The following is a 25,317-nucleotide window of genomic DNA, read 5'->3' as shown; positions in this document are numbered from 1 at the left end:
TCTGCTGAGGATGGCATGTTCCATCCTTTTAATCAAGGTGATTGTGATTTTGACTAATAAAAAGGACTTTATAATTGTGGGGGAACTTGGCTTTTAAGGGAGGGGATAACATGTTCATCGAGATTTCTGTCCTCCCACATCTCTTATCCAACCTCCTTCCTTATCTGGCAACCTCTGACCCCCTCCAGCATAGCTTTGGTACAAGGATAGAAATCTGGGCTCATGGTCTCACATGTCAGGAACTTTGGGTTAAGTATTTTCCAGAGGCGGATCTCCCCTTGCAGGACTGGGGTAAAAAGAGTTATTCATCCATGCTTCTTTCCCCCTGTCCTTCGCCCACCTCTGCCTCCTGAGAGATTAAGGAACTCCCCCACTCTCAAGAGCCCCAAAGGAAGACCCAGAGGTGGGATTAGAAACTTTAATTTCCAGGTATGTTGAGCAAAAAAATACATAACCCCAACAGCAACAAGTCTTTTTCCTAAGGGGAGGTCCTACCCTATATCTAGGGAAAAGGACATAAAGGCGAGGGGGTGGAGGACTTTGGGGGTTACATCCCCACCTTCCCCTACAACTAGACACAGTTTGCTGTCTGCATTGTTAACATGGGGTTGTCCTGATCTATAGGTTTTGAGAGGTCGAAGGCTCTGCTCTTATTCCATGAACAAGAGCCTGTCCGTGCCTCTCTGTAGGGGCTGTCTGGAGGAAGGAGGGGTGTCTGCCCACTACTTCTGGCCAGTCCCTGCAGCTCATTTTAGAAGCTCCCTGATTGGCATGAGGGGAAGGCATCTATGATGTCGGCGAGGGAGTCTATGCCTCTGTGGCCCGTGCGGAGGTGAAGACCACGCTTTTCCGGTTTCCTAGCCTCTTCTTCCTGGAAGGGGGAATGGTTCATGGAAATGACTAGTGTCCTAGGTGAAACAGATTAAAGATGGAATAGAGGGATTTTCAGTAGAAAAGAAAGGATGGAAGGAATGGAAAGTAGGACCTCACCGAATCTTCCTAGCGATGAAATAAACAGCCAGTAGAAGACAAAGACAGCCAACCAAGATTCCCACTCCTAAACTCAGCATTTCACCTGGGAGAGAGAAACACAGAAGATGTCATCCTAGGACTAACATAGATACTGAGACCTTCCCTCACGCACCGTGGAGCGCCACTCCCCTCCCCCACACCTGGTTCAGGCTGTCTTACCTGTAGTGTAGGAGGATCTCGCTGTAAGGGAGAAAGACGTGGGTCAGTGGGACTTGAGCTCCCCATCCCAGCTGGGAGCAGTACACTCTGCCTCTGTGCTGGGGGAGACCATCCCCTGGCGTTCCGGGGTGGGGGTATTCCCAGTCCCAGCAAGTCTGAGAAACTCCTTCCCGTCCTAGCCTTCCTTTTCTTCCCAGAGTCTCCCTAGTTCCTGCCACCGAGTCCCCCAATTTCCCATCTCCTTTTCCAAGCCCTGTGCAGTCACCTTGGATGAAAGAAGCAAAGACTGTTCGCTGATTGAGAGGCTGGGGGGCTCGGTAGTTCCGTACCAGGAGCTTAGAGGGCACCTCTTCTGTGGAGAACAATGTCTCCTGAAGCTCTTCCAGCTGAGGAGTAGAAGAGTGGGGTTAGGGGAGAAGTGTCACTCACTTTGTGGAGTGGGAAAGGGTCTGAGGTTATGTCTCTGCTGCCTCACCTCTCCACCACTCACCTGTCCCATCGAAATCTGAGCCCTTCGACTGAAGACTGTCCAGAGCACGCTCTGGTAGCAGGGGGGTGTGGTGAGCGAGCCGTTGTAGCGGAAGAACTGGTCCAGCTGTGGGGGGAGCAGCTCTCCCACGTTGAAGGGAGGCACTGAAGTCTTCTGATCTGGAGGAGATCAGACTAGGACTCCTCTTCCCCTCACTGTACCCCAGCTTACCTAGATGGCGCTCCCAGAAGCAAAGCCCCTGGCCCCTAACTCATCGTCATCCCAGGCTTCATAGGCCTTTTTGGGGAAGTGCCCCTGAAGTCTAATCTCAGAGGCTCACCTTTATGCCTAATTTCATGCAAGTGACTCAGGATGTGTTCATAAACTGGATTCTTGGTCTCACCCACCTGGAAAGGGAGAGAGTTGGGGATGAGCATGTGTCTGCAGTAAGACGTTCACACATGGAGTAAACGGTCAGAGTGGGTTGCTGACTAGCCTAGGGAGGGAGAGCAGCAAAAGACATGGGCAGAATAGGACTGAGGGGGGGCAGAGAGAGGGCGAGAGACCTGAGAGGGACTGGGGGCCACTGACCTCAATGAGGATGCCCAAGACAGCCAGGCCCTGAGGCTTCGGAGCAGCCTCACTCAAGCTGTCATAGGAATCAGAATCATAATGTACAATGTGGAGCTGAGGGAGAGGAGAGGGAATGAAATCATTTAATGTTTCTCCACTACCCCTTCCCAAAAGCTTTGACCCTAGCCGCCACCACCTCCACCTCCACCGTGCCCTACACCTGTCCCACAAAGGTTGGCCTTATCCTCCAAGTATGGCTCTTCTCAGTTTCTAGATCCTTCTGTTCTCTGGCACCGACCATGCCTGTCACCATGTCCCAGGCCAAGCTTTGCTCCCTGGTACCTCTGCAACTGTGGCTTCACTGTTGATCTGGTGCTCTGATCCGCCCAGGGACCCTGTCTCACCCCAGTGCAGGTGGAGCTGGGCAGCTACATATTTTCGAGGAAGTCCCTCCAGATACATGGTAGGGGGCAGAGAGAGTTGCACTGTGAGGAAAAGAGAGCAAGCTAGGGTTGGTGGAGGAGTGTGGCCACATTCCTACCCCTCCGATGCTGCTGCTCCTTGGGAGACCCGGGCCAGCCTTTTCTACCTCCCTCTCCCAGTAGCACCCAGTCCTTCCCACCACTGCTTTTCCAGCATAGCTCTGCCTTTCTCAATGAGGGTCAAGTTGATGTTATGATGCTGAATTCACCCTGATTGTAGACATTCACTCCCTACCTTTGGCTTTAAGGAACCACATCCCTATTCTCACATGTCTGAATTTGTAGATGAAGCCTTCTAGGAATTTAGAAGTTAGGCAAATGCTTCTTTTCCCCGACTCCTAAGATTGGAACTGGAGTTTACACCTCCTTGGAGCCTGGGCTTTTTACCTGTGTGGCCATTGTTGTGCAGGTCCAAAGGTTCAGTGCTAGGCTGGTCATATCCATGGGGCTGCAGAGCGGGCAACTCAGGGTCAAAAGTCACTCTGTCTGTCTGGATATTGATGGGGGATTGGGCATTGCTTCCACACTCAGGGTAAGAGGCTGGCCAGTGGTCTTGACCATGTGGGCCTGGTAGGGATTACCACGGACATTTGTCCTGCCCTCCAAGCCCCAGTCACCCTTCAGGAACTAGCCCCCCCCCCCAACCCTGGCGAAGACCCCAGTTGTGCAGGGCCAGGTGAGGCAGGGGTCCCTGCTGGACTTGATGTGGCAGCACCCTTCACCTTCCCTGAGGCAGTGATGACTCCCCAGCTCTCCTGAGAGACTACTCCTGATAGAGTAGTGGCTTTTACTTACCTGTAGTTTGGGGACAAGAAAGCTGAATGAAAGGAAAAGGGGATGGATAGAAAACCTGCATGCCTGGAGAGGTGGGACTAGAACAGAGGCAGGAAAGCTGGGGAAATAAAATGATCCTAGAAAGAGCAAGTCTCCTTGGGAGCCCCCTTATGGAGTGGCCTGGGGATTGCATTCCCTCTGCTGACTTCCCACCATTCATTTCTTGCTCTCACACAGAACCTTGCATTGACTCTGGAATTTGCTTGTTTGTCAGCAGTTCAGGGGAATTGAGTCCACCCCCACCAGGATCACAGACTATCCTGCCAGACTCTTCCTCACCCCTGACCTCAGGCTCTGTCCCAATTCCAGATGCAAGGAGGATCTATGAGGTCAGAAAAAGAGCCAGGAAGTGGATGGGCAGCTAAGCTCTGTGTTCCTTTCCCTACCTGGTTTCGTCTCCACTCCCGCTCCCTCATTCCCACACAGACTGACTGAGGACATCACTGGCCTTTCTCCTGAGTCGGGGGTGGGGGTGGAGGAGTGGGGGCGGGATTTGACAGTTAGAACAGGGTCTAGGAGTCATAGACGTAAAAAATAGGGCCGGGGGTGGGGGGGCCTGGGAGGCAGGAGGAGCTAGGGTCAGAAGCTAAAGAAGCTAAAGGGAACTCCCCACACACTCGACAGAAGTCTTCCGGGCAGGTGAAGAGGTCCCAGTGTGGAAGGGGTAGCGGAAGGCCTTGGGTTCTGCTCTCACCCTCATATGTCCAGTGTTGACCTGCAAGGCAGAGAGAGCGGGGTTGCAGCCAGCGCAGCGGGGGGGGGGGGGGGGGGGAGCGGGGACGACAGCGTGGGCCGGCACTCTCCCTCCCGCGGACGCTCTGTGCCGCCCCACCTCGCTCTGTTCTCTCTCCACCCTCCTCCCCGAGCACTTCCCGAAGGAAGCCCTGAAACCGGACACCTCGGCGGAAAGGTCGGGGGGCCGATTTAAAATCGCCGGCCGGGCAGTGCGGGCGCGTGCTGAGGAGAGGGGGAGGAGAAGGGGAAGGGAGTAGAGAGAGCCCGGAGACTAAAATTAACCTGGACCCAAAAGTGCAGCTTGCCCCGCGCTCACTGTTCTCCAGCCGGGGCCAAGCCAGTCCGACACTTAGAAGATTAGGGTGAGGTGAGGGCGTGGACAGAGGGTTTGGAGGAGAGGGACTAGAACCGGGCGGGGGGCGTGTGGGGGCGGAGGTTGTGTGTGGGGGATGATGCTACCCAGGGGAGAAGGGCCATTATTCATCTGCTCTGAAGCATAGTGTCAAGCACGTGAGGCGAGGCCCTCCGCTGTGAATTAACACTGAAGTTCCTCCTCGGGTCCTAGTAGCTCTCCCGTTAGCGGGAGCCTCTGCTCTCTAGATCCCCAGATGGCTAGGGAAGGTGGGAGTCGGGGCAGGGTCCCCGCCACGTTGAGGGTGGTGGGTGGGCCCAGGCAGCCAGGCTGGCAGAGACCGACTGAAAGTGAAGCATTGTGTGCGGAAGGGAGAGCTGCCAGCCGGGTCACATGCCAGCCTCTCGTGCAGCCCTATCTCAGGCTGAGAGCCTGGGGGTCTGCTGGTCCAGTCTCACGCAAGGCCAATGGCTTCCGCCTTCCTGCCGGTTTTCTCTGGATTATTCCAATTCTAGTTCAAATTCAAGCTCTGTGGGAAAAAATTCGAAATTCCTTCCTCTCTCTCTCTCTTATTCTCTCAAATTCCTCAGACTTCTGAGATATCCTTGATCTCATCCTTGGGCTCTTGTTCTGACCCACCCCTTGGTTCAGACAACTCTGAAAAGCAGCCCAAGGGGGAGGGCTGGAGGCAGCCTCTCACTCACCAGCGCCGTGGGACACTCAAGTCAACTTGAATTCCCCAGTTCCATTTGGTGCGGGCTGACAGCCTTGCTTTTCCCCTCCCACCAAATCCTCGACATGCTGATTCTTCATCTCTTCCTCTTCTTTCCCTGTTTTTTTCTTTTCCCTCAGATGCACTTTCCAGCTCTCCATTTGGCTGGCCCCCTCACCTCATCATCCTCCCTGCATTCCCCTTCTGTCCTCCAGGCCCTTCCCCTCACCCCCTGCTCTTCCAAGGGGTCTTGATTGCACACCTGCTGTGTACCGGATTCTGTGCTAGACATAGGAAACACAAAAATAAGGGGCAAGGGTCCTGGGGACACTATAGGGAGCACCCGGAAGCCTGTTCTCCGAGTCCTCCTCATCTCCTGGGAGCTTCTGAAAGTCCTTCCTAAGCTGTGAAGGGCCCAACAGTGTTGACTGTTATTGCTACTGCTTGCAGGGAGAAACCGGGAAACCAGTCGCCCCATAGAATCAAGAGTGGACATTGGCCATGCAGTTCATAGTTGGGGAGCAGGGTCTGAGTTAGTCAGGGGGCGCAGGGGTATAGAGCCCTCTCTATTTTTTCACTCGCTGCCTCCTTGGCTCCCTAGTTGAGGGAGTTCGGAAATAAAGAGGGCCTGGGAGGGTTGTCTGGGACTAGGGCGGTGCAGGAAAGAGTGCAGAGAGCGATTCCCGCAGTGTGTGTACACATCCTGCTCCCCAGCTAGCTCCCCAACCCTCCCCCCATCCCCACAAACAGCAAGGCTGGACAGGCAAAGGGGCAAGAAGGAAAGTGCTCTTCTCCCCACTCCTCTCTCTTCCCCCACATCCCTGAGTCTATTATTCAAGCTCCTAGGCTTCCTTTTATAACACCCCCCCCCATTAAGTAAACCTGGAGCATGTGGACATCAGCACAGACAGACACACAGACATCCAGATGTACCTACCCCCTTCGGCAGCCAGGATCCAAATCACCTCCAGCAGGAGAGTGAAGAACAACATGGTGTCCCCGCAAGAAGCAGGTACTGGGAGTTTGGGGACTAGAGGGCTAGGGTTGGCAGAGAAGGAGTTGTGGGGGAGAGGGAGAGGGAGGGAGAGGGAGAGGGAGGGAGGGACGGAGAGAGAGAGAGTGAGAGAGGAGTTTCTTGGGCCTGAGCTGATTGTATTTATCTCTTTTTCCCTTGCTGTCTCTGTGAGCTTCCAGAGGATTTGGTTTTCAGTAGGGTACCGAAGGGTTTTGGGTCCCTAGGACAAATCTCTCTCTCTTTGTTAATCTACCTCTACAATCTTCACTCCACTTGCTGGCCAGCGACTTCACAATTGCCTCCTGCTTTTAAGGTGGCTCTGGACGAGTGTACGTGGGGGTGGGGGGTGCTGCCGGGGTTGCTGGCGAACAGCTCCTTAAATAGCCGATTAGGCATGCAGAGTTGGAGCTTGCGGCGGGCTCACAGAGCCCGGGCCCTGGCTCAGGCGCCCAGCTGGGGTGTGCTCTTCCTTCCTCTGCTCTTCCCATGGGCACTGTCCAGGTGGGGGTCCCCTGGAGCGGGCCTGGGCCACGGAAGGAGGGCTTGGGGGTCCAATCCAGCCCCCTCAGGGGGACACTGTGTTCTCATTCCCCGTCTGGCTTCTCCGAGGAGCAGCTCCCCTGGGTGGCATGGGGCGGCGGGTGGGAAGACCTGTTCCCTGTCCCCTGCAGATTATGAACTGCCCCGGAATAGGAAGGGTCCAGAGTTCGGAGATAGGAGTTGGGGACTCAGGGTGCAGGTGGAGGGTAGGAAGTCAAGGGCTAAAACCTAGCTTGTAGAAAATAAAGAAGAGAAGTGAGGCAAGAGAACTGGTTTGGAGCGATCTCTTCCTGTGCCTGTCACCACCCCCTTCCCACGGTGAGGCCTGGGTCCACGTGCCTGTGCGGCCTGGGTGGGGGGGTGGTTTTGTTTGCTGTATAAAGCCCATTTGTGTGCCCAGCGGGGGAGGGGCTGCAGCAGCACCACGGAGAGACGGCGGCTCCAACTGCCAGACCCAGCCACCTCCCTCCCCAGGGAGCCCAGATCTAGGGCGGCTTTTGTCATTGAAGAGGACACTGACCCCTGGCAGGGAGGCCAGGGCAGGAGGAGAGATGGGGAGACCTCTGAAACAATCATTACCACCGTAAAAAAAAAAAAAAAAAAAAAGGCAGACTCTAGAGAAAGGGAGGGGAGGGAGCAGAGAGAGACCATGTGATCTAGTTGGAAGTGGGGCCCAGGGTCTTCCCTCCTGCTCAACAAAGGGCTGAGGCCGGACATGTGGGACTGAGTGAAATCTGCCACCGGGGAGCTGGATGAGTAGAGTATAGAGGCTGCTGGGTCTCAGGAATGTGGGCTGGTGCCTGTTTCCCCATGGGACTGGAAATCCCGATCGGAATGTACATCCTAAAGCCCTCATTAGAGAATGTGAAACACACAGATAATTTCAAGCCAGACACTGAGACCTCTTTCTCCTCCGTGCCCTTCACCAGAGTCACCCTCCCTGAGGAGGCACCCGTTTGAGCTCCCTCTGCGCTCGTCCCTCCTGCCAAGGAGGAAGAAATAGCCAAAACAAAGGGAGCAGAAGCTAAATAAGGGAGCAGGATAAAAGCCAAATGGACAGAATAATGCATGTGCTGGATCATCGGTACCTGCTGAGGCAGGAGTAGCCATGCCTTTCTGGCCCCTGTGATTGATGTGCAAAGCAAAACCATTTGGCGGATGTCATTTCCCTCTTCATTTTCTCATCACCCTCAGAATTCTTTTTCCCTTACAAGGCGCATTTTATGTTTTGGGGTTCCCCCAAAGCCCCACCCCTCTCGTCTAAGAAGAATAAAAGGCATAAAGTGTAAACTAGACATCCTGGGAATCAGGATAGTTAACACAGAGAAACAGAGAAAGGAAGAAAAGCAGAGACATCTACTGCATGGGAGGAAAGAATGGGCCTGGACAGAATGACCTCGCCAGGTCAGAGTCCGGGTCCAGCAGCTGGGGCTGTAATTCAGCTTCCCCGGGCAGATAGTGTGTCTTGCCAGGCGCCACCTCCTGGTTGTCTCGTGAATTTTTTTTTGGTAATTTTTAAAAATTTTAATTTAAAATCTGTGTGTGATTGCTTCGAGGAAGTGTTTCACTGCTGGTGGGATTTGGGATTTTGCCTCCAGAAATAAACATTGTTTCACAAAAATGTCTTAGCCCCAAATCAGCACCTTCCCACTTCTGAGTGAGCAGCCTCTCCAGGCCCTCGTGCTACCCCAGTGGACAAAGGCCTTGGTTTCTGGGAGGGAGGGAGTAAGGAGGCAAGCACCATCCTCCAGGCACTTGCCTTTATTTTGCTGTTTGGCTCTACTGTGGATATTTCTGTAGTCACCAAGCTAATTTGGAGTACGTGTCAAGAGGACCCTTCTATGTTAAAACAAAACAAAATGCCATCCCCCCCACCCCCCACACTCCCTTCACCTCAGTAGCTACTCAAAACTCTGGCACCTTTGTTTTAATTCTTACTCCTCTCTCCAGCACATTCCTTACCCCGGAGCTGGCTAAACCCAAGGCATTCCACTGCCTTCTGGCGCCATCTCCTGTCCTTTCAAATACAGTGAAATGTGAACAGGTCAGAGAATCAAATGTCCAAGTGTGGTTGGTGGCTTTTTGGTTTGTTTTTTCTTAAAAGTCCTTTTTATTTTATTATGATTTTTCTTACTTAAGGAATCTCTATACCCCACATGCGGCTCGAACTTACAACCCCCAAGATCAAGAGTCGGCATACTCTTCAAAGTGAGCCAGCCAGGCATCTCATTAAGAGGTCCTTTTAAAAAGGATATTTAGGGGCGCCTCTGTCTGCCGCTCCCCCTGCTTGTGCATACTCTTTATCTCTCTCTCTGTCAAATAAATAAATAAAATCTCTTTTTAAAAAAGGATGTTTAAACTCAATAAATGTCCAAAATAGTCTAAAACACCTTGCAGGAGCCCACTAAGTACTGAGTTTGTGTGGTAGGGGGGTATACAAGAGTCAGTGTGGGAGGGAGGCCGATCAAAAAAAAAGGAGGGGCGCCTGGGTGGCTCAGTCAGTTAAGTGTCTGCCTTCTGCTCAGGTCATGATCCCCGGGGTCCTGGGATCAAGCCCTGCATCAGGCTTCCCGCTCAGCGGGGAGTCTGCTTCTCCCTCTCCCTCTGCTCCTCCCCCTCCTCCTGTTCTCTCTCTCAAATAAATAAATTAAAAAACAAAACAAAACACAAACAAAAAGAAAGGCGAATGGCCAACACAAGAACTTACTCAAGCAATACAGTTGGTAACTAGAAAAGAGAATCAATGAGGAGACCATTAGATGGAATTCGATTTCTTTTTTTTTTTTTTAAGATTTTATTTATTTGACAGAGAGAGACACAGCGAGAGAGGGAACACAAGCGGGGGGAGTGGGAGAGGGAGAAGCAGGCTTCCTGCGGAGCAGGGAGCCGGATGAGGGCTCGATGCGGGGCTTCATCCCAGGACCCTGGGATCATGACCTGAGCTGAAGGCAGACGCCTAATGACTGAACCACCCAGGCGCTCCTGGAATTCGATTTCCTAAAAGAGCAAGCAACTTTGTGCCATGAAATAATGTAGACCCAGAGATATTCTAATTTGGTAGATAATCACATTTATTATCACACGCTTGTCTCCTAACACATGAGTACTGAAGCCCCTTAAGTAAACACAAGAGGCTCAAGAATTGAAGTCAAAGTAAAAAACAACAACAACAAAAACAAAAAATGAAAAAATAAAAAACAAAAGAATTAAAGTCCAAGTAATTTGGGAGAGGTGTGGTCAGAATTCTGGATCATTTTCTCAGCTTTCCAGTTCATATTCCCCAACAAATGCAATGTGAGACTATTGTAGACAGAAGACAGGTAAGTTTGTGGTCTGAAATCTTGCAACTTTATTTAAAAAGGAGTAATTGTGGGGCACTTGGGTGGCTCAGTCATTAAGCGTCTGCCTTCGGCTCAGGTCACGATCCCAGGGTCCTGGGACCAAGCCCTGCATCGGGCTCCCTGCTCAGCGGGGAGTCGGCTTCTCCCTCTGCCCCGTCCCCACACCCCACCCCTGTTCATTCATGCTCTCGTGCATCCTTGCTCTCTCAAATAAATAAATAACATCTTAAAAAATAAAAAGTAATTTTGTGTCCTGCACTGATTCCGTGTCCAGATCACTGCCTGGTACGTATATATTTGCTGAATGAATGACTAAATCTAGTCATTGGAACATTTATTTACTTTCTTTCTGTCTTTGGTATTTTGCAGAATTTTAGACCAGAAGGGTTCTCAGGCATCATTCCAACTCCCTTGTTATAGCCTGTGAAGGCAGAGTTTTGAGGGGCTTAGGGATTCTCTCATGGTTAGACACATAGCAGCTAAGCTGAACCAGGGCAAGGGCACAGACCCCATTGGATTTCCTACTACACTACTGGTTCTCAAATATCAGTGTGCATCAGAATTATCTGGAAAGCTTGTTAAATTACAGATTTCTGGGCCTCCCTCCCATAGTTTCTGATTCCGTAGGTCTGGAGTATGTCCAGAGAATTGCATTTATAGCAGGTCCTCAGATGATGCTGATGGTCTGAGGGGACCCCACTTGAGAACCAAAGCCCTACACCAACTGGAATAGGGGAGGGAGTAGGGAGTTTGCCATTCTTGGTAGGGCTTCCAGCCATCTGGAATTGTTATTTGCAGTCATCTTTATAGAGATGAGCCACAATACCTTCATTAGTTTACAATCATATATTGAGGACTTCTAGATGCTAGGCACCATGCCATGCCCTAGAAATAAAATATTAACAAGAGGTAATCCCAGCCCTCAAGAATTTCACAATCTCTTAAGGGTTATAGATGCCTTACCCAATTACTAGACTGCAGCACTGAGGAGTTCTAAATAGTGGTAGAGCAAAATGTTACGGGAATCAAAGAGGATGGGGACCTAGCGGTGAGGTTTTCTTTACCTGATACCAGCAATCTTCCCTCAGAATAGGAGCAGGTCCTAGGGTGATATGTAACAACAAAAAATTCCACTCCAAGGCAGGCAGATTCGTGCGTCACTGTCTCGGAGAGTGACCCCAAAGGATAGGTTCTGTCAAAGCAGGATTCTCCTTAATACATTTTATAAATTGCTCCCTCTGCAAGAAGGAAGGAAAAAGGATAGCAGGGTGCGCTGGAATTGTAGTTATTTGTTCCGTCTGCTGTGGTGGCTGCCTCATTCTGCTTGTCTTCTTCCTTTTCTCCTTATTCTCTACCATTTGTCTAACTCAAATGTACGTTGTATACCAACCCAAGCAAAAGATATTAACACTTCTGCCACTTCCCTTCCATCGTGAGAAGAGTCCAGTTAGAGATATTTTTTGCTTTGTTTTTCAAGAAAGTGTTATGTCTGAATCACTATAGGAATAAGAATCAGGGGATAATATAATAGTGTAATCTTGTTACAATGGGTAGCTTATTACTGGTTTAAATCATCCCCCAGATAAGAAGTCTGTTCTCAGGTCAGATTGTGACAAATGATTTGGATTTCTTTGAAATCTTATAAGAGAAAGAGTTTGCTGTGTTTTCATGCACATCTTATTTGATCTCAAAATAGCTATACATTTTATTTATTTATTTGTCAGAGAGAGAGAGAGAGAGCACAAGCAGGGGGAGCAACAGGCAGAGGGAGAGGGAGAAGCAGTCCCCACTGTAGCTACACATTTTTTTTTAAAGAGAATATGAATCTTAAAGGGTAAAGTGACTTGGCTGAAGTCATATAGAAATACAACTGGGACAAAGAATCAGGTTCTGACCGACCCCTCACTCAAAATGTGTTAAAATGGGGCACCTGGGTGGCTCAGTTGGTTAAGTGTCTGCCTTCGGCTCAGGTCATGATCCCAGGGTGCTGGGATCGAGTCCCGCATCAGGCTCCCTGCTCAGCGGGAAGCCTCCTTCTCCACCTGCCTGCCTGCCTGTCTGCCTATTTGTAATCTCTCTCTCTCTCTCTGTGTGTGTCAAACAAATAATAAAATCTTTAAAAAAGTGTTAAAATAATTAAAAAAAACAAAAAACCTTTAAGAAAAATAGAGGATTTTTTTTAATAGAGGACATTTCTGGTTCCAGCTGCTGCTCCCGCCTCAATTAATTCCCTGCAGTAGCGGAGGAGGCATTGCTCGGAGGAGGAAATCCAAAACCCAACAAAAGCTTCAAGTCATTTCTAAGGAACATCTGCAAAAGTGAAATGCATCTGTTAATGAGCTCGTAGATCCTGCATTCTTTCTACTGTTCTACTGTCCAACGCATTTATCATTTTAGGTATGACATATATTTTAATTAAGTAGTACTCTCACAGGTTCGTTATAAATCTATTCACATTGGGAAAAATTGACTTTTTTTGCTCCTTCTAAAGAAAAAAAAAATAAAAAGGAGGGACACCTGGGTGGCTCAGTCAGTTAAGCCTCCGACTCGATCTCAGCTCAGATCTTGATCTTGGTATTGAGTTCAAGCCCCACTTCGTGTTTTTTTTTTAATTTTTAAAAAAGATTTCATTTATTTATTTGACAGAGAGAGAACACAAGCAGAGGGAGGGGCAGGCAGAGGGAGAGAGGGAAGCAGGCTCCCCGCCGAGCAAGGAGCCCCATGTGGGGCTCAATCCCAGAACCCAGGGATCATGACCTGAGCTGAAGGCAGACCCTTAACCATCTGAACCACCCAGACGTCCCTCAAGCCCCAATTTGGACTCCTCTCTGGGCGTGCAGTCTACTTAAAAAAAATAAATAAAAACAAGGAAATAATTACTTGGAGTTGGCTCTGGAATGGTAGAGAACACTGGATCTTAGCAATGACTTGTCACTTTTCCTTTTAATTATTATTATTACTTTATTATTATTTTTTTAAGATTTTATTTATTTGTCAGAGAGAAAGAGAGAGGACAAGCAGGGAGAATGGCAGGCAGAGGGAGAAGCAGGCTCCCCGATGAGCAAGAAGCCTAATGTGGGACTCGATCCCAGGACCCTGGGATCATGACCTGAGCCGAAGGCAGACACTTAACTGACTGAGACACCCAGGCATCCCTACTTTATTATTTTTTAATTATACAGGTAATATCTGATGAATTTAGGGAAAATAGGAGATTCAAAAAAGAAAAAAAATAACATCACTTAAAATTCCTTCAATTAGAAATAACCGTGGGCACCTGGGTGTCTCAGTCGGTTAAGCGACTGCCTTCGGCTCAGGTCATGATCCTGGAGTCCTAGGATCGAGTCCTGCATCGGGCTCCCTGCTCAGCAGGGAGTCTGCTTCTCCCTCTGACCCTCCCCCCTCTCACGCTCTCTCTCTCTCTCTCAAATAAATAAATAAAATCTTAAAAAAAAAGAAATAACCGTGTTAATATTTGGTATTTTACAAACGTTTTTCTATGAAGTTATATCTAAATGCATATTTTGGGGCACCAGGGTGGCTCAGAAGGTTAAGTGTCTGCCTTGGGCTCAGGTCATGATCCTGGGGTCCCGGGATCAAGCCCCGCATCCGAATCCAGCTCCCTGCTCAGCGGGGAGTCTGCTTCTCCCTCTCCGTCTCGGTCTCTCCTCCACTTGTGTGCTCTCTCTCTCTCCAGTGAATAAATAAAATCTTTTAAAAAAATGAATGCATACATTTTATGCGTATAAATATTGTACTTTTTACACAAATGGGACCATACCATGCACATACTTGGCCTGTAACCTTTTTTTCTAACATTATTTTGTGAACATTCTTCAATGTCAATAAACATGTTTCCCTGTTTTTCTTTCTTTCGCTTTAATAGATGGCTTGTTCCTTTCTTTAATTACAAAAGGAATGAGACCTATATATTAAATTATTGAACATATATAAAACCCAGTATATATTCATATTTACTAGAGCTACAAAGTATTATCACTTTCAGAAAATTCTTTAATTATAATTTACATTCACTTCTTCCCCTACTAATCTTATATTTATCAATATGCTAACTAAGCAGAACAGTAACCTCACGTGTGTTTTTGGAGTTACTCTAAGCACCAGATATGTTTGGATTTTTTGATAGTGAAATGTTTATACTTCATAATGAACCCAATCAAAAAAGTTCACTATGAGCCCACTCTCCCCTTCTCTGTCGTCAATTTATTTTAATTAAAAAATTTTTTTAAACAAGAATTTATTTATTCACCCGACAAAGAGAGACACAGAGAGAAAAGGAACACAAGTGGGGGAGGGGAGAGGGAGAAGCAGGCTATCCGTGGAGCAGGGAGCCTGATGCGGGGCTCCATCCCAAGACCCTGGGATCATGACTTGAGCCAAAAGCAGACGCTTAATGACTGAGCCACCCAGGCGCCCCTCAGTCAACAGTTGTTTAAACTTCATAGTATTGTATAGAAATAATCTAGTATATTTAACCAATCCTCTGCCTTGGGATTGTTTGAGTTTCTTTTTCTTTTCAGTTTTTATCTGTAACAATACTTCAATGAGAATATTCTTGGTCATACATATTTACACATTGTTCAATTGTTTCCTAGAATTGCAAGAGGGTCTATGCTTTTCCTTTTAACTTTTTATTATGAAAAAGTTCAAACTCAACCCTTTTAAAAATATATTTATTTATTTGAGAGAGAGAGCACGCGTATGGTGGGGGTGGGCAGAGGGGTAGGGAGAGAGAGTCTTAAACAGACTCCACGATGAGCATGGAACCTGATACAGGGCTCAATCTCACGACCCTGACATCAGGACCTGAGCAGAAACCAAGAGCCGGGTGCTTAACCAACTGCACCACTCAGGCGCCCCCAATCCTTTTAAAAAGTCAGGTTTATGAAGGTGTAACTTACATCCAGTAAAATTCATCCTTGTTAGTGTACAGTTCTATGTGTTTTGACAAATGTATACATTCACATAACCACCATCATAATAAAGATACAGAACCCCGCCACACCATAATTCCCTTGTGCCCTTTGTAGTCAGCTTCTCTTCCCACACTCATCCTTTGGTAACTACTGATCTGTTTTCTGACCCTATAATTTTGCCTTTCCCAGAATGTCTTATATATTAAATTATACAGTATGTAGTCTTTTGAGTCTGGCTTCTTTCACTTAGCATTCATTCATGTTGTTGCATATCAGAAATTTGTTGCATTTTATTGCTGAGTTTTTCCACTCTATGGAAGTACCACTGTTTATCCACTTACCAGTTGAAGAACATGTGGGTTGTTTCTAGTTTTTAGCAACCAAGAATCAAACCACTATAAACATTTGAGTACAAGTTTTTGAATGAACCTACTTTTTTATTGTTCTTGAGTGGGAGTAGTAGTGGGAGTGAGCACCCTGTGCTGGGTTGTATGGTGAGCGTATGTTTAACTTTGTAAGAAAGAGCCAAACTGTCTGTCATAGTGGTTGTACTGTTGTTCATTCCCACCAGCAATGCGTGAGAGCTCCAGTTGGTCCAGCCTTTGGCATTGTCAGTGTTATATATATATACAATGTACATTCACACACATACATACGTATATATGTATATACATAAAGCAAAATAAAACAACAAAAAAGTAGCCACCCTAATATATGTGTTGCGGTATTTCTTTTTAATTTGGGATGTGCACCTTTTGGGGTTTTTTTTGCTATATTTATTGTAATATTGCCCTCCATAAAGGTTATACTCCTCCAAACGTATATACATGAGTTGTCACTCTTTCCTTCTTTCTCTGGAGAGATGGACAAAGGACCCTACAATTGTTGTTCCAGGACTAGGCAAAAATTTAGTATTTTTCTCTCTCATGACCTTTTAGCTATTTCACAGAAATAAAATTCACTTGTATCATGATTAAGTTTTTGTACAACAAATCCCATCTTTTCATGGATTTTCAGTATAAAGTGAGAGATATGTTCAATTGGAGGAAATTTTGGTTTAAAGGTGAGTAAAGTCTACATTAGTGAGTGTAGCAAGCTCTTCAAAGACACATTGAAACAAGGAAGAAGAAACAAAAAAAGGCACAAACACAAAACAAAAAGACACGTATTGAAAGTAAACCCATTGAATGCAAGCTGGTGCAGCCACTCTGGAAAACAGTATGGAGGTTCCTTAAAAAGTTGAAAATAGAGCTACTGTATGACCCAGCAATTGCGCTATTGGATATTTACCCCAAAGATACAAATGTAGTGATCTGAAGGGGTATGTGCACCCCAATGTTTATAGCAGCAATGTCCACAATAGCCAAACTATGGAAAGAGCCAACATGTCCATCAACAGATGAATGGGTAGAAAAGATGTGGTGTACATATACAACGGAATATTATGCAGCCAACAAAAAACCCTAAATCTTGCCATTTGCAATGACGTTGATGGAACTAGAGGGTATTATGCTAAGCTAAATAATTCAATCAGAGAAGGACATGTATCGTATGATCTCACTGATATGAGGAATTCTTAATCTCAGGAAACGAACTGAGGGTTGCTGGAGTGGTGGGGGGTGGGAGGGATGGGGGGCTGGGTGATGGACACTGGGGAAGGTATGTGCTATGGTGAGCACCGTGAATTGTGTAAGACTAATGAATCACAGACCTGTACCTCTGAAACAAATAATACATTATATGTTAAAAAAAAAAAGAAGATAGTAGAAAGGGAAAAATGAAGAGGGGGAAATCGGAGGGCAAGATGAACCATGAGAGACTATGGACTCTGAGAAACAAACTGAGGGTTCTAGAGGGGAGGGGTGGGGGGATGGGTTAGCCTGGTGATGGGTATTAAAGAGGGCAGGTATAGAATGGAGCACTGGGTGTTATACGCAAACAATGAATCATGGAACACTACATCAAAAACTAATGATGTAATGTATGGTAATTAACATAACATAATAAAATAAAATTAAAAAAAGAAAGTAAACCCACCATTTTGTAAGAAATAATAACACCAAAATAATTTATACTAATGCAAAATACTGCTTGTTAAAGCAGCTGAAATAACCAAGCGGGAGAAAACCTGAATTAAACGGACCACATTGTACCAATCACCCAGCTTCTATCAAATTTCAATATATTTCAGTAGGATTGCAATAAACTCTTGGGTTACTAAGACTTTGTTTTTGGTATTTGTGGAAGCTGTTGACGTGATTGAACTAAAGTTAAATGGAAACCCAAACACAGCCTTGGCAAAAATCCAGGCTGTATTAAGAAATAAACAGGGAAACATACTTATTCAAACACATGGCAGAAGAATATACCAAAATCCCACCAACAGGCATTGTGCATTGAATAAGCTCTCTATCTTGTAACAGTGAGTTTGGATTTGGCATGCTAAACTTCTCTATAACAAAATATATATATATTCTTACCTTTTACTACAGAATAAGAAAAGCAAATGTTGGCTTAAAGACAGCTAAAACACTCAATATATTTTCTTGTCTTTGTAGAAGGTCCACAAGTCAGTTGTTAGCTACATATTATTATTATTGTTGTTGTTGTTGTTATTTTTAGAGAGGGAAGGAGGGGGGAGGAGCAGAGAGAGAGGGAGAGAGAGAATCTTAAGTAGGCTCCGTGCCCAGCTCAGAGCCCAGCCCAGGGCTCAATGTCACAACCATGAGTTCATGACCTGAGCTGAAATCAAGAGTCGAACACTTAACTGACTGAGCCACCCAGGTGCCACTACCTCATATTAATTTTTTAAATTTAATTTTGATTTTTATCAAAGTAGTACAGGTACATAGTGTAAAAGGCCAAATAGATTGTTAAAAGTCATAACAGTCTATTCTCCCCATATCCAACTTGTACTTCCTCAATCACTGCAACTTTTTAATGGTTGCTTGCAGTCTAGAACTCCAAATTTTCTTTCTTTTTAGAAAAAAAAGATTTTATTTTTATTTATTTTAGAGAGAGAGAGACAGCACAAATGGGGAAGAGAGGGAAAAGCAGGCTGGGAGCCTGATGTGGGGCTCCATCCCAGGATCCCGGGATCATGACCTGAGCAGAAGGCAGATGCTTTATTGACTGAGCCACCCAGGTGCCCCTAGAACTCCAAATTTTCAAAAACGTGTTTATACTGCTATTTCTTGATTTTTCAGTTTCAGATAATATCTTTAAAAACTTTTTTAATATTTATTTTTCTTATTTTTTAAAAAAGATTTTTATTTATTTATTTGAGAGATAGAAAGAGCACAAGCAGGGGGAATGGCAGCCAGAGGGAGAGGGAGAAGCAAGCTCCCCACTGAGCAGGGAGCCCAATGCGGGGCTTGATCCCAGGATCCTGGGATCATGACCTGACTGAAGGCAGATGCTTAACCGGCAGAACCACCCAGGCATCCCCCCCTTTTTTTAAGTAGGCTCCATGGCCATCGTGGAGCCCAATGCGGGGCCTGAACTCACGACCCTGAGATCAAGACCTGAACTGAGATGAAGAGTCCATGCTTAACCGACTGAGCCCCAGATATTATTACCTTTTAACTTCCAAATACAAAAGATGAGGATTTACCTCATCGTGTGTTACTCCCCAACACATATTTCTATCCTATCCTCCTGATATAGTTATTATATTTTTTATTGAAATATAATGAACATAACAGTGTTATGTTAGTTTCAGGTGTACAATACCATGATTCAATAATTCTGTACATTGCTCAGTGCTCGTCAGGGTAAGTGTATTATTAATCCCCTTTACCTATTTCACCAATCCCTCCACCCATCTCCCCTCTGGAAACCATCAGTTTGTTCTCTGTAATTAAAACTCTGGTTTTTGGGGCACCTGGGTGGCTCAGTCGGTTAAGCGTCTTCCTTTGGCTCAGGTCATGATCCCGGGGTCCTGGGATCGAGCCCCACCTCGAGCCCCACGTCGGGCTCCTTTCTCAGCAGGGAGTCTGCTTCTCCCTCTCCCTCTGCCTGCCACGCCCCCTGCTTGTGCTCTCTCTCTCTGTCAAATAAATAAGTAAAATCGTAAAAAACCCCACAAAACCCCGAAGCTCTGGTATTTTTGGCGGGCTCTTTGCCTCTGCGTAGTATGTCCACTTCCCTTTCCGCCTCCATTGCCACCCTGACGCCTGTGAAAAAACCTGTGGTGAAGGGGGGCAAAAAAAGGAGCAAGTTCTGAAGTTTACCCTTGACCGCAGCCACCCTGTAGAAGACGGAATCATGGATGCAGCCCCTTTTGAGCGGTTTCCTCAAGAGAGATTCAAAGTGAATAGAAAAGCTGGGAATCTTGGTGGAGGGGTTGCAACCACTGAAAGGAGCAAGATTACTGTACCTCTTGAGGTGCCTTTTTCCAAAAGGCATTTGAAATATCTCACCAAAAAATATTTGAAGAATAATCTATGTCACTGGGTGTGCATAGTTGCCAACAGCAGTTATGAATTGTTACTTCCAGATTTACCAGGATGAGGAAGAGGAGGAAGATGAGGATTAAAACTCATTTATCTGGAATATTTTATAGAAGTTCTTGAATAAAACTTTGGAACCCCCCAAAAGTCTGTTTTTTTGGTCTCTTCTTCATTTGTTCATTTGTTTTGTTTCTTAAATTCCACATTATGAGTGAAATCATATGGTATTTGTCCTTTTCTGTTCTGACATTTCATTTAGCATTATACCCTCCAGGTCCATCCATGTTGTTGCATATGGCAAGATCTCATTCTTTTTTATGGATAAAGACTATTCCATTGTGTTATATACCACATATACCACAACTTCTTTATCCATGGAGGGGCACTTGGGTTGCTTTCATATCTTGGCTATTGTAAATAATGCTGCAATAAACATAGGGGTGCATATATCTTTTTGAATTAGTGTTTCTGTTTTCATTAGGTAGATACCCAATAGTGGAATTACTGGATAGTATGGTAATTCGATTTTTAATTTTTTGAAAAACTCCATACTCTTTTCCACAGCGGCTGCATCAATTTGCATTCCCACTAACAGTTCATGAGGATTACTTTTTCTCCACATCCTCCCCAACACTTGTTATTTCTTGTCTTTTTGATTCTAGCCATTCTGACAGGTGTGAGATATCTCATTGTGGTTTTGATTTGCATTTCCCTGGTGATTAACTATTGAATAATAATTTTAGCTGAATCAGCATTTAGAAAATCATCAATATTTACCCACAGCTGAGCCAAGCAGTGTATATGTCTTTTCTTGTACAACTTTTTAATTTCCCTTGAATTGATAATGACATCCCCCTGCCTCCTCCCTTTGCTTTTGTTTTATAGTAGCTTATTCATCTCTAAACTCACTGTTGAAAATGTAACTCTTCTCTCATGTTCAAATGTATCAGGAAACTGGTCATAACATTTTTTTAAAGGAATATTCCTCGTGGAACTCTCTGTCCTTCAGTTCAGAAGTTAGACTGACTTCTCTTCTCTCAGGAAGTTTTAGTATATTTCTTTTACCCTAGATGTTCTATTATTTCATGATAATGTACCGTGGTGTAGGTCTTTTTTTTTTTAAAGATTTTATTTATTTTGACAGAGAGAAAGAGAGAGTACAAGCAGGGGGAGCGGCAGGCAGAGGGAGAAGCAGGCCTCCTGCGGAGCAGGGAGCCCATGTGGGGTTCCAACCCAGGACCCTGGGATCATGACCTGAGCCGAAGGCAGACACTTAACCAACCGTCTGAGCCACCCAGGTGCCCCTCATGCTCTAGGTCTTTTTTATTTCTTGGAAGACCACTCAGTGGGCTCATTTGCCTAAAAGTTTATGCTCTTCAGCTCTGGGATGTTTTCTCATATTTTTCTTTGATAATTTTGTTTTATATGTTCTCTTCTTCTGAAACTCCTATTAATTGTATGTTGAACCTTCTGGACTGGTCTTTAATATTCCCAGCTTTTTCCTTCTATTTTCCATCTTTTTACTTCTTATTTATTTATTTATTTTAAGTAATTTTTGCACCCAGTTGGGGCTTGAGCTCATCACCCCAAGATTAAGAGTTTCATGCTCTAATGACTGAGCCAGCCAGTCTCCCACACCTTTTTGCTGATCATTCTATTTTCAGGGAGATTTGCTCAACTTTATCTGTCACCCCTATTGAATTATTAATTTCTGCATTCATATTTTTAATTTTCATAAGTTCTTTCTTCCATGAATGTTCTTTTTTTTTTTATTTGACAGAGAGTACAAGCAGAGAGAGGGGCAGGCAGAGGGAAAGGGAGATGCAGGTTCCCTGCTGAGCAAGGAGCCCGTCGCAGGACTTGATCCCAGGACCCCGGGATCATGACCTGAGCCAAAGGCAGATGCCTAACGGACTGAGCTACCCAGGCACGCTCCTTGTTTTTTTAATTTAAAGATTTTATTTATTTATTTATTTGAGAGCGAGAGCATGAGTTAGGGAGGGGGGAGATGAGCAGAGGGAGAGGGAGAGGAAGGAGGAAACTCCCTGCTGAGCAGGGAGCCTGATGCGGAACTCAATCCCAGGCCCCGGAGATCTTTACCTGATCATCTGCCTATCCAACTGAGCCACCCCGGTGCATTTTTACTTTCACAAATACATTATCTTTTATATATATATTTCTAAGATTTTATTTATTTATCTGAGCCAGAGAGAGAGAGAGAGAGCACAAGCCGGGAGAAGGATCAGAGGGAGAGGGAGAAGCAGGCTCCCCGATGCGGGGCTTGATCCCAGGGTCCTGGGATCATGACCTGAGCCGAAGGCAGATGCTTAACCAACTGAGCCACCCAGGCGCCCCAAATTCTCTGCCTTTTAAAGAGAAGTTTCAAGTTAGTTTTTTGGAAGTAATTTTGTTACCAAGGTTACAAATTTCTTTTAAGACAACTATTTATTCCTTGTGCTACTGGGAGAATGCAGTGATGCAATAATTCTTAGATTACAAAATCTCTAAATCATTTGTATTTGCTATTGCAATATGGATTTATTTCTGGGAGACTTACTCTTCTAATTTTGTTTGACTTTGGTTAATGTTAAAACTAGGTTGCACGATGTTGACATAAAAAGAGGTGACTCAAACTGGAAAATCTCAACCACAAATTTTAAATTTTTGCAGCTATTCCACCAAATTTGTTTTTTACATAGCAATAATAAAAAATGTACTGTAATAATATGTATGCTTCCTACTTCCGCATTTACTAACAATCCCTAAAGTGAAAAGGATCTCAAATTAGAGAAAGAATGGAATTGGAAAAATTGAATTGGAGTGTTCTGAGCCACCCTCTCATTCATTCCTGGAAGATGTAGGGTAGTTCAATTATTTTATAGCATCCTTGGCGTCAATCAAAATCTTTTCTCAAATCTGATAAATATCTCCAACTAAGGTTTAATAGAATAATCAAGTTTACTTATTAGTTATCCTGGAGTCTTTGTATCTCAACAGGGGTCATAATATCAAATATCTGTATGGTATTTTGGGCATCAGTAGGGAGTAAGAATATTTCAGGGAGCAGAACATTCTGTGCATTTATGAATTAAACAGGATTATAATGGTCCCCTTTGGAAAAAGATTTTAACTTTGATCACAGGAACGGGATTTGAGATTCATCTTTACAAATTATTAATCTTAGGACCTTGGGTATACCTTGTTTAGTTATCTATTGCTCTTGTTTAGTTATCCATTGTAATAAGTCACCTCAAAACTGAGTAGTTTAAAATAACAACCATGCTTTATTTACTCAAGATTCCAGGGGGAATAAGGGACACCTGGCGTTTAAGTGTCTGCCTTTGGCTCAGGTCATGATCCTAGGGTCCTGGGATTGAGCCCTGCATCAGGCTCCTTGCTCAGTGGGGAATCCTGCTTCCCCCTCTGCCTGCCACTCCCCCCTGTGTGTGCGCACTCTCTCTCTCTCTGACAAATAAATAAATAAAAACTTAAAAAAAAAAAAAGATTCCAGGGGGAATAAGTCCTTCATTCCTGAAGGAAAATCTGGGTGGTACATCATGGTGGTCACCACAGGATCTGTAGCTTTTGGTAGAGACAGCCTTCTTGTCACGACTTGGCATGAGGAAGTTGGGGAATAAATGCTCCATCCTTACAGTCCTCCAGACTTCTGATCTCCTGCCAGTGCTCTCTCCTATGGACCAAACCCAGGAAGTCACAGGACTCTGTGGGTTTTGAGTCACAGAGCAGGATGGAGAAGGGTGAAGAGTGGATCTGGAGGGGCAACAGAAGATATTCAGCAGCAGCAGATGAGTTTACCTTTTGAACATTAAAGGCATATTGAGTTAAATAATATCCTGATGCATGCTTCTTATTGGTGGATTAGAGTTTTCTGAGCCACCCTCTCATTCATTCCTTTCCTTGCTCCTTTGCTTTCATCCACCTCCTGATAACTTAACCTCACTTTTCATTCTACCATTTAAAATAAACTCTGCCTCATTACTTCAGCTTAAAACATGTTCTAGTTCATGAGTTTGGCTTTTCTCCTGACTCTATTTTATTTTTTCATCCTTCATTTAGCTCCATACACCCACCTACTAGCCTGGTGATATTCTTCATCCAACCTCTTCCCAGGCACCTTTGTTTCCAAGCACCAGCCCTCTGGAGAATCTTTCTTCCCCCAGCCTCTTATCCTGGCTTCTTGATTAAGACTAGAAAGAGGTAGGTTTCAAGGTATTGAGGTAGGGCACGTGAGAGATGACATGAGTGTGGGGACCAAGGGTATGAGGGAAGGCTCACTTTGGTGGATCTCTGTCTATGCTTACCACAGTGTATTTTGTGAAGCTATTATCTAAGGGTAAAATGAATTCATGGCCTGTCCTCACATTCATTATTTCCAACATAACTCTCCCATTCTGTCTAATGTATTCTGATAAAAGTCCTACCATTTAACCTCAATAATCATCTCTTCCTTGAAACTCTTTGGCTTCCATACGTTTCCACCCCCGGATTCACTTCATTCTTTTCTACCTGTTCCTCAGTTTCTTCGACTACTTTGGTAGACAATCCCTCTCTCCTCTTTCCCCTCAATCACATTTTTCTCCCCTTTGCCTGATAGCCTTATTAAATATATTCTCTATGGGCATCTTATTTTTTTTCTCATAGCCTCGACTATTACTCATATGTGTATGACTCCTAAATCTGAATCTCCTTCTCGAACTCTCTTTGGGATTCCATTCCAGAGTTCCAGTGGCTGGTGGGATGAGACCACAGGACTTCTTCCCAAGCTGGTACTAAGATGTGCTTTCAGGTTTCTTTTTAGCCTTTTTATCCTTTTTTTTTTTTTAAACCCTTCCTCAATACGTTTTGGTTGTTTTCATATCATCCTGGCTTCCTTCAGCCCGTGTTAAAACAAACTTAACTAACACCAAATTGCCCTGTAGAGATGTCATTTTATACCAAAAGCTCTCCCTCTCCCCCTATTTTCATCTTCACAAAATTTCCTTTTCAAGAACTCAAAAGAGGGTGCCTGGGTGGCTCAGTTGGTTAAGCGACTGCCTTCGGCTCAGGTCATGATCCTGGAGTCCCGGAATCGAGTCCCGCATCGGGCTCCCCGCTCAGTGGGGAGTCTGCTTCTCCCTCTGACCCTCTTCCCTCTCGTGCTCTCTCTCTCTCTCAAATAAACAAATAAAATCTTAAAAAAAAAAAAAACTCAAAGGAAACTCTTATCCAGGAGAAGACAATCACTATTTTGTTTTTCTTTAAAGTATTTAACATGCTAACTACCAAATATTTACATTTTAAAGGTAAGCCTAATTGAGGAGTTGTGTGTCTTTGTGTGGGAGGAGGAGGGATGGTGGCAAAGTGTTGAGTCTGTTTGAAACCCTACGGTCTCTAACTGGAGAAACTGAAAACATAGCAAACAAGCACTCCGCTCTGAAAGGGGTTGGACTTATTCACCCACTTTCTTCCCCAAATCATTTGGAATTTCTTTGGGCATTTATCCTGAGAATGGTGTAAGGGATTGAAAGGACAAATTTAAGCAAGAACTAAGAAGTTAGACTCTCAAGACAAAATTAAAAAAAAAAAAAGATCATTCTTATCCCGCTCTTTTATGTCTCACATTCATAGACTTTTAAAAGCACATTTAACCTACAGGTATCCATGGAAACCGACCAAAGGGAAATT

General features: G+C 45.3%; 1 protein-coding gene and 1 long non-coding RNA gene across 4 annotated transcripts; one reads left to right on the top strand and one right to left on the bottom strand.

The window, feature by feature from the left end:
• Positions 1 to 404: 404 nt before the first annotated feature.
• On the bottom strand, positions 405 to 7,251 carry CA14 (carbonic anhydrase 14). 3 transcript variants are annotated; one of them, XM_027612320.1, is made up of 12 exons: positions 6,617 to 7,251; positions 6,286 to 6,386; positions 4,167 to 4,264; positions 3,103 to 3,205; positions 2,576 to 2,718; positions 2,252 to 2,347; positions 2,001 to 2,067; positions 1,682 to 1,839; positions 1,457 to 1,577; positions 1,192 to 1,212; positions 991 to 1,075; positions 405 to 871 (listed from the first exon to the last, which is right to left on the bottom strand). In XM_027612320.1, exons 2-12 carry the CDS (start codon positions 6,338 to 6,340, stop codon positions 808 to 810), a joined length of 1,011 nt encoding a protein of 336 aa, XP_027468121.1. In that variant the 5' UTR covers positions 6,341 to 6,386; positions 6,617 to 7,251; the 3' UTR covers positions 405 to 807. The 3 variants fall into 3 exon arrangements, with proteins under 3 accessions (XP_027468121.1, XP_027468113.1, XP_027468125.1); XM_027612312.1 differs by having other exon boundaries at positions 3,103 to 3,282; positions 4,244 to 4,264; XM_027612324.1 differs by having other exon boundaries at positions 4,244 to 4,264; positions 6,286 to 7,251.
• Positions 6,020 to 19,774, top strand: LOC113932872. Its single transcript, XR_003523154.1, has 3 exons — positions 6,020 to 6,360; positions 12,450 to 12,641; positions 19,680 to 19,774. It is a non-coding gene; the product is annotated as an uncharacterized LOC113932872 (long non-coding RNA).
• The last annotated feature ends 5,543 nt before the right edge of the window (positions 19,775 to 25,317 follow it).

Source organism: Zalophus californianus, chromosome 4 (assembly GCF_009762305.2).
Source record: "Zalophus californianus isolate mZalCal1 chromosome 4, mZalCal1.pri.v2, whole genome shotgun sequence".
NCBI lineage: Eukaryota > Metazoa > Chordata > Mammalia > Carnivora > Otariidae > Zalophus > Zalophus californianus.
This window is presented reverse-complemented; position numbering and strand designations above follow the sequence as displayed.

Excerpts from the sequence above, each read along its gene's own strand:
- CA14 (XM_027612320.1), bottom strand. The coding sequence starts at position 6,340 with ATGTTGTTCTTCACTCTCCTGCTGGAGGTGATTTGGATCCTGGCTGCC. Across the intron at positions 3,206-4,166 it reads GCCCGGAAGACTTCTGTCGA|ACAGACAGAGTGACTTTTGA; the intron begins GTGTGTGGGGAG and ends ATCAATATCCAG. Across the intron at positions 2,719-3,102 it reads GCACAACAATGGCCACACAG|TGCAACTCTCTCTGCCCCCT; the intron begins GTAAAAAGCCCA and ends TTTTCCTCACAG.